This window comes from Dysidea avara, chromosome 2, assembly GCF_963678975.1.
Source record: "Dysidea avara chromosome 2, odDysAvar1.4, whole genome shotgun sequence".
Lineage (NCBI taxonomy): Eukaryota > Metazoa > Porifera > Demospongiae > Dictyoceratida > Dysideidae > Dysidea > Dysidea avara.
Window position 1 is genome coordinate 22,977,484 of NC_089273.1, and position 9,170 is coordinate 22,986,653.

A 9,170-nucleotide genomic window follows, 5' to 3' on the forward strand; every position below is an offset into this window, starting at 1 on the left:
TATCGTAAATTACCGTTAACACACTCATAAGCTAAAGGCGCTAACTCTCACTTGTTTTGCACCTGGTTTTACACTTTGTGTATACGCCTACGTGTATTACAGTGCGTGTTCCTGTGCGTTTCTAGTGAGGTTTAAGTCTTCGCGAGTGAGTGCGAGCCGTCGCAGAAGCAGCCAACTACAGCCACTATATACTAGCTAATTCATTCTCCGTCGGCTGGCTGTTGGATCGAGGTTACCCGGATTCCAGAACATCCTGTAATCTAACAATTTTCAATAACAGCTCCTACAAGTTCTCAGTGGGGCCCGGATCCGGTGTTCCCAACGAGACTTATACTAACCCTTAGCTAACTAGCTTGTTAATGAATTGCAATACATTCTTACTATAATTATTGCAGAACTCATATGGGTGAGTATATTGCAATATAGATGTAAAATCATGAGGCTACAAATAGAAGCTATAAAAATAAATTACAATGTAATATGTTTCAGAAGTTCCTTAAAAGTATCTATATTGTCACAATTTATATCACTAGGTAGAGTGTTCCACAATCAAATTGAAGCAGGAAAGAAACTGTATTTATAAGAATCAATAGCTGTGTCTGGCTGTATAAATTTAAGTTCACTGCTTCTGGTATACCTTGATCTATGAGCTATATAATCAGGAAGTGATACATCCGCAATGCTATGAATAATTTTATGGAACATCTGAAGCCTTAAATGTTTGAGATGAGTTTCAATGGTGCTCGAGTTAAGACGTGATAACATGTTTGATACACTGCTGGTTTGATATTAAACATTCATTACAAAGCGAGCTGCACATCTTTGCACAGACTCAAGTTTGTTTTTTGACCGTCTGCTGTAAGGAGCCCATGCTGCAGCTGCATATTCCATTGTGGGCTTGACGTAAGTAAGAAACAGGTCGATTCTTTGATTTTACAGGAGCAGTTTGCAAAATTTCTCCTCACAAAACTTAATACAGAGTTTTCCTTTTTGCACACATTGTCCACATGTTGGTTAAAAGATAATTTTGAATCAATTGAGACTCCCAGGTACTTGGCACACTGAACCACAGTAAGTTGTTCTCCATGAAGGTGCAGGTAACTGGAGTATATAGGGTTTCGTTTAAGAGGTATAGATACAACCACACATTTGTCAACATTGAAAGACACTTTCCACTTTTTCTCCCATAGCTCCAATATCTGTAAATCATCTTGCTAATCTTTAACATCTGTTAAACTATCAATTCTCCTATATAGAATGCAGTCATCAGCGTATAAGCGACAAATAGAACTTAATTCGTTAGTGATATCGATTTGACTTTTAAATTAGCCTCAAGTCAGTCGGCAATGCCATTCTTCCCTGACTGAGGAGGAAACACAATAATAGCATACATATACACATATAAATTACAACTGCACACACACAAACACTGAACAAAAAATTACAACACACACACAGCACATACAAAACAATTAAGCAAATAATTTATAAACATAAAAATCATCAACAAATTTTACACAAATAAGAAAATAAATCGTCCTGAACAGTTGGAGATGTTAACATGTCGTTAGGAACTGCATTCCACCAGTGGGCAGCTTGAGATCTAAAATGCTTTTGAGTAAAAGAAACTCTACATCTTGGTGGCTGTGCAAATAGCTGTGTAGTATGAGTAGCATATTGATATCATTTATGTATGTAAAAATTAGCAGAGGCCCTAGTACAGAACCTTGTGGGACACCACTCAAAACATCACAGGGGGTGGAAGTGCAACCACCACACACAACACTCTGTGTACGTCCAGTCAGGAAAGATGTGATCCAGTTTAAGGTCTTTCATCAGGGTTAGCTAGTGTTGTGACGGTGTCCACTGACACTTTTGCCAGACGCAGAAATATAGAGCTGCCTGCCCAGCAATGATAAAACAAATAAATAAAAATAGGCTATTGCCAGCGAATTTCTAGCGGCTCGCAGCGGCTAGAGTCCATGCCGGGTGGAACTTAACATGACTTCAATACTCACCAGTAGGTTCAGCAGAGGTAGCTAAAGTGATACACTGTGATATTCACCATTCTGGCTCGCCTATAGTACAGAATCCATTCTAGGGAATCGTGGAATCAACTTGGAATTACAGAATCAGCCTTGGAATCAGCCGGAATTATTAGAATCATATGGAATTATAGGAATCCCTTTTGGAATTAGACGGAATAAAGGAATCGCGAGGAATCAGAGGATTCAACGTTCGGAATTTAGGAATCAACTGGAATTACGCGGTGATTCCGAATCACGTCGATCATAATCCTGAGTGGCGGACCCCTCGTGAACAGACAATACCAAGAAGACAGGCTCACCTGCATATTTTACGAATAGCTACCCAAATATTTGCTAAAATAGAAATAAAATGAGTCTAGTATAGTCCAGTCCACTAGTCCAGTCCAGTGATTGTATGCAACCTATGTGGTATTTGTGACAAATGCTATAGCTACTGTAAATTGAGTATATAGCATTAATAAATTTCAGGTACGACTTTATGAATATAAATGCTTGTGTGTGGGTGTACTATATTTGGGACAAAATGGAGAGCAAGGATAACCTGGTTTGCATGGTGCTCCAGTACCAAAAGAAGATAAAGGGATTGGGAGAAATTTTGGTTTACTAGGCCTTAAAGGAGAAAAATAGTATTGTGATCCTTGTACAGATTTTAAAGGAGCCAGAGGAGCACCAGGAGATAGTGTGGTGGGCCAGGAGCAACAGGGCCTTTTAGATACATTGGATTTCAAGGAAGGCCACGATTATGCTGGAAAGGAGCAGTTGGCCAATCTTCACTATCTAAGCAAAATGGAGTTGATGGAAGAAAAAGTGACACTAGTGCAAGACGACAAACTGGTGAACCAAGAGATGGTAAATCAATTTTGCCTTCATCACAGATAGGCTTGCGCCTATTATGCCAGCATAATTTTGAGAATAATAGGTCACCAATTTCGTGAGAATAATTCCGGAATAATAGGATGATTAAAGGCATAATTTTAGAATTACGGGATGTCCACGGGAATAATCGGTGGAATTAAAGGACATGTCTATTCTTGATTAGCTAGAAGAAAGAATTAAGCTACTAAGAGTGATATATAGCTGACGTAATTATACGAGTGCTGGTAGAAAAGGAGCTGAAAGCCTTTAAAAGATCGATATACTCTAATAGAACGTTCAAATACTCTAATAGAGCAGTCAGATCATAACTAGCTACAGAAACTAAATGAGAATTAGTTTAGAATAATAGGCTAGACACAAGAATAAAAAAGAATAATAGGTGAAAAATTTGGGAAATTCTGGAAAGAATAATAGGTAATATTTTGAGCATAATAGGCTCAAGCCTATTTCATTCTCCAATTCAATTTTGGCCAGGTCTGGGTGTCCATCCATACAAGGTGCAATTAGCAGCACTGCTGTAATAACACCTGCATAATCAGTGTTAAAGCACTGCACAGATGTGTGATAAGCAAGAGCTATAACTGAGCTAATGTGCGGGCAGCAATTCCAGCATGATTTAAATCAGTAAATAATCAGCTTAGAAGCTTGACTCGTAACCTTAGAAAAGACTACGAAAAGAATCTGGCTCAAGGTGTCAGATCTAGGCCTAAAGCATTCTGGCAATATGTTAACTCAAGGACAAAAGTACGCCCAGGTGTTACCGAGTTGGTCTCCTCGGATGGTTCTGCAATACATTCCGATACTGAAATGGCTACTCACTTTAACGAATACTTTTCTAGTGTATTTACCTGTGAGGACACCACAAGTATTCCAACAGTTGATTCAACTAGTTCCCCTCTCCTTGATGACTCCATTGAAATCACTCCTGAAACTGTTTTCAGCAAGCTAATAGCTCTACAAAGTAATAAATCCTCTGGACCAGACGGATGGCCTATAACTATTATCAAATCTGTAAGTGAATTTATTTCTGTACCATTATCTATCCTGTTTAATAAATCGCTAAATAGTGGCACTTTACCTTCAGATTGGAAGTGTGCCAATGTAACACCTATTCACAAAAAAGGTGCACGGAATCTGGCCTGCAATTATAGACCAGTCAGCCTCACTTCTATTTTCAGCAAGTTAATGGAATCCATTGTCAAAGATCATATACTGAACCACCTATCCACAAACAACTTACTGTCTCCCTATCAATTTGGCTTCATACCAGGAAGATCGTGTTCCACTCAATTGCTTCTGATGCTGGATTATTTAACTCATCATCTTGATGAGGGCTATTCTATTGACGTAATCTACTTAGATTTCCAAAAAGCCTTCGATACTGTTCCACACCGACGTTTATTGCAAAAGTTAACATCGTTTGGTATTCATGGAAATGTGCTAAAATGGATTGAAAGTTTTTTATCTAACAGAGTGCAACAAGTTGTACTTAATGGCCATAAATCTTCCACCATTCCAGTTACTAGTGGTGTCCCCCAGGGTTCTGTGCTGGGTCCCCTACTATTCACGATGTTTGTAAATGAGATACCATCAATTGTATCAAGTCCGGTGCTATTGTTTGCTGATGATACAAAAATCTTTCGAGTCATTAGAAATAGAGAAGACTATACTGCGTTACAGAGTGACTTAGACTTACTTCAAAGATGGTCACAACAGTGGCTTTTGAATTTTAATATTTCCAAGTGCAAACACCTTCACTTCGGCCCAGCCCACCACTATGGTCCTTACTGTCTCAACGGAATATTTATTGACATCAATGCAACGCACAGCGACCTCGGTATTGTTTTTGACGATCAGCTCAAATTCCACCATCACACCACTCAAGTTACTACCAAAGCTAATCGAGTACTTGGTTTGATTAAGAAATCATTTGAATACCTTGACTCTACCATGCTAACTTGTCTGTTCAATACATTAGTTCGACCTATCTTGGAATACAATAATCCTATTTGGGGGCCTCATTATATTCTAGACAACAGAAAGGTAGAGAAGATACAACGAAGGGCTACTCGTCTCATCCCACAACTTCAAGACAAATCTTACTCAGAGAGGTTGACACAACTAGATTTGCCATCTTTTCATTATAGACGTTTGAGAGGTGATATAATATTTCTTTTCAAAATTCTTAACAATTATTTCACCACCGATTTTACTGATATATATATACGTACTCAAGATCTATTACCAGGGGGCATCAATTCAAATTGTTTAAGGAACGCTCAAGACTATTATGTAGATCTAATTACTTTATCAATAGAATCACCAACAATTGGAATAGTTTGCCTAATTATGTTGTAAATAGTTCTTCGATTAACACTTTTAAATCATTATTAGATAGTCATTTAATTGATTCAAGATTTATTTTTGTATAAGTTATTTAATTGATTCAAGAGTTATTTTTGTATAATTACTGCATTGATCGGGTATGCAGGCTGTGCCTTTACCCGTATTTAATCATAATCATAATCATAATGATAGTTCAGCTCCATTCTGGCTGGCTCATTGTACCGTAATTTGCTTTTTTTTCGTTGTAAAATAAATTTTGTATGTATTATGAGGGGTGGCCCGATAGTATAGACAGGTTTCGGGTTAATCTCAGGAAGAATCGCCTCGCCTCAGACGGATACAATCGAACCACGAGGAACACATTACGACTCCATCTTATTCTATAGTAAGCACGTGCTAGCAATTACATCATACATTCTAAATAACGCCTATATTACTAATAATATTACATTGCGTACAGTCAGTCCATGACAGCTTCTGGGGGTCCGCCTAGCTGCTCTATCCAATTCTTGACTCTCTCTCTACTTCTCTGAGCAGCTGCCTTGTGTGGTCGTCTCTCCACTGTATCCCCTTCCAGGGCCGTCCACAGGGGGGGGGGGGGGGCAACTGGGGCATTTTGCTCCGGACCCCAGCCTGAAAGGGGCCCCAGGAGGCCCCATGAAGGGCCCCCTGAATACCTGTTTAAAAGATCGATATACTCTAATAGAGTAGTCAGATCTAAATACTCTAATAGAGCAGTCAAAGTATTTTTCAGAGGAGCAGTGTAGCAAGCTTATAGATAAGGAGATATGGTTGGTGATGGGTAGTTATTGTCATTGCCAGCAGGTTGTGACTTTTTTTTTTTTTGGTTTTCACCTTACAACCTGGGTCAAGGACCCCACTTTAACTCTTTGCCCTGGGCCCCTTAATTTCTCTGGGTGGCCCTGTCCCCTTCTGTTGGTGTCTCTTGCTGGGCAGTGCTGTTGGGTCCATGTGTTTCTGGAACAATTGGTGTTGATACCTACAATGGAATCAGCTTGGGTATGGGACGGTTAGTCCTTCCCTGTGTTGTCTTGATCTTTGCTGTGCATACTAGTCCATCTTTCCCAGTCATCAGTTCTTCAACAATTACTAACTTCCATGTGTTTCTTGGACTATCATTGTACACTAAATCAATGTCTCCTGGCTTGACTCGCTGGCTGTTGTTTCCAGTAGTTCTGTGATATTCTCTAACGGAAGTTAGGTATTCAAATCTCCAACGTGCTTGAAACTGATTCAGCAGGATGGCCTGCAGTTGACCTCTCTAGGTAACATCTGTCATACAACCATAGGTAGGATCATTCAAGTCCTGTTCATCCACTACTGTGTGGGGCAATGATGTGATACGGTGACCATGTAGAAAGTGTGTTGGTGTGAGTAGCTTGGAATGTTCTAGGTCTGAGGAAACATGTGTGAGAGGCCTGTCATTGAGGATGGCGTCTACCTCCACTATTAGTGTCTGCAACACAACTAGACTATTTCTTGATCCTCCCAGAACCTTCTTAAAGGACACCTTTGCTAAACTTATAAGACGCTCCCACCACCCACCATACCAGAGGGCGCACTTTGGGATAAACTGCCACCGTACTCCTTACCTTCCCAGTGCCTCAGTAAGATGTTCTGATCATAGAAGTCGCTGAAGTTCATCTGCAGCTGCCTGATAAGTAGTCGCATTGTCTGATATAACAATCTGTGGGAGTGACCTATGACTAGCAAATCTCCTGAATGTCAGAAGGAATGTGTTCACTGTTAAATCAGTAATGGCCTCAAGGTAAATGGCACGGTTTGTGGCACAAGTGAACAAGCAAATGTACACTTTCTCCACAATGTGATTGTTGCATGCATAGAGAGCCCCAGTAAAATCAATTCCTGTAATGGTAAAGGGGATGGAAGCACAAGTGTGAATCAATGGTAGAGGTGGAGGATCTGGTATCTGGTACGGTTTTCCACTATGTTTATGGCATATGACACATTGGCATAGTTGAGATTTGATCTGTTGTCTACCAATAGGTATCCAAAACCTCTGTCATATTGCTGTTAATGTAGCATTGGTTCCAGCATGAAACAACCATAGGTGTACACTGTGAATGATCATCGATGTCAGTGAATGCTTGGGTGGAAGTAATAGTGAAAATTTAGCCATATCACTTAGGGGAATTGTGTATTCTTCCGCCGCAGCATATTAGCTGATCTGCATCCAAAAACAAACGTAGTTGGCGGACAAGTGGTAATCTGTTTGCAGGAATCATATTAAGATTAGTGATCTCTCTTGAGTAATCTTCTTCTTGACACTGCCTCACCCAAATGATTAGAGCGTGGTGTTGCTCTGCTAGTGTTAACGGTCCAGTTACTCATTCCTGCAATGGCTTCTTACAGTTGGTAATGAATCTACACACATATGCAGTAACTGCCAAAAGTCTGGACAATCTGCTGTAACTAGTTATGTAAATAATATTGTTGATGTGTATAGTACCTGAAGTTTGTTGGGTAGCTGATGGGGCAAAACTGGTTGTGGTGATGGCCAGTGCCTCCATTTCAATGGTATGCGAGAAACTTAAAGTGGGCCAACTGTCCATAGATGGTAGCCACTGAGCTCCCTGCTTCCACAATGTAGATGACTTCAGTTGTGAAGAAGTAATGCCTCTAGTGAGAAGGTCTGCAGGGTTGTCCTGTGTTGGACAGTATTGCCAGTGATCTGGTCTTGAGAGGTTGAGGATCTCGGTGACACAATGAGTGACAAAGGTGCCAGTACATTTCTCTCCCTTAATCCAATGAAGAGTAATCTGGCTATCTGACCAGAAATGAGTGAGCAACGTGAGAGGACATAGAGCTTGAACAATGAAGTCACATAGTCTTGCTGCTGTGAGTGCACCCATCATTTCGAGTTTCGGCAAGGTCAGTAGTTTGAGCGATGCTACCCTGGACTTTGCCATAACAAATGATGTTTTGTTGCCACTACAAAGGAAGGATACGGCACCATAAGCTGTGAGACTCGCATCAGAAAATATGTGTATGTGTCAGCAACTGTAGAGAAGTACTGTCTAGAATTCTTTAGACACCTGGCCTCTTGGATGTTCTCTGCTATACTGAGCCATTGTTGTTGGTCCTCATTAGATAATAGTTCATCCCAGTCTAGGTTACATTGCCATAGTGACTGCATGAAGATCTTCACCTTGACAGTTACTGGGGATAGTAGTCCCAGGGGGTCAAATACATTGGATGATTCCTTCAAGACCTTACTTGTGGTGATCAGTGAGGCGATACTGGGAATGGAAGACTTAGATGTAAGTGACAATGTATCTGCCTTTGTGGTCCATTGGAGCCCTAAAATGTTGACTGAATTATTGGTATCTGAAATCTTGTCTCTGCTTACTTGGTCTATAAGTTGAGAACTAGTGGAGGCCCAACTTCTAAGGTTGAAGTGGGCACCATTCATTATGGAACAAGCCTCATTGTAATAACTGATAGCTTAATATTCTGATGGACACCCAGATACTACATTGTCTACGTACAAGTTTGCAAGCATGCTCTGTGCAGTTGGTGAATTGTATTGAGCTAGATGACAGTGTAGGGCAGCATTCAGCATAAAGGGGGAACACACAACACCAAACAAGACAACTCTAAATCTGTAAGTAACAAACTCACTGTCTGGATCCTTAGGGTCACTTAACCAGAGGAATTTAGTGTAGTCTCTATCATCTTCATGAAGTTGTATGTGCAGAAAAGCCGTCTTGATGTCTGTACAGATTCTGACAGGGTGTAGCCTAAATCTTAAAATGATACAGCACAGATAATTGAGTTGGGGTTGGCCTGTTAGTAAACAATTGTTCAGACTTCTTTGCTTGATGGCAACTACAGTCATACACGATGCATACTGGGGTT

At 40.3% G+C, this 9,170-nt stretch overlaps 1 protein-coding gene across 1 annotated transcript; it reads right to left on the bottom strand.

The window, feature by feature from the left end:
* Positions 1 to 6,174: 6,174 nt before the first annotated feature.
* On the bottom strand, positions 6,175 to 8,724 carry LOC136247935 (uncharacterized). Its single transcript, XM_066039753.1, has 7 exons — positions 8,376 to 8,724; positions 7,762 to 8,271; positions 7,036 to 7,157; positions 6,884 to 6,965; positions 6,613 to 6,806; positions 6,343 to 6,552; positions 6,175 to 6,270 (listed from the first exon to the last, which is right to left on the bottom strand). Exons 1-7 carry the CDS (start codon positions 8,722 to 8,724, stop codon positions 6,175 to 6,177), a joined length of 1,563 nt encoding a protein of 520 aa, XP_065895825.1.
* Between the last annotated feature and the right edge of the window lie 446 nt (positions 8,725 to 9,170).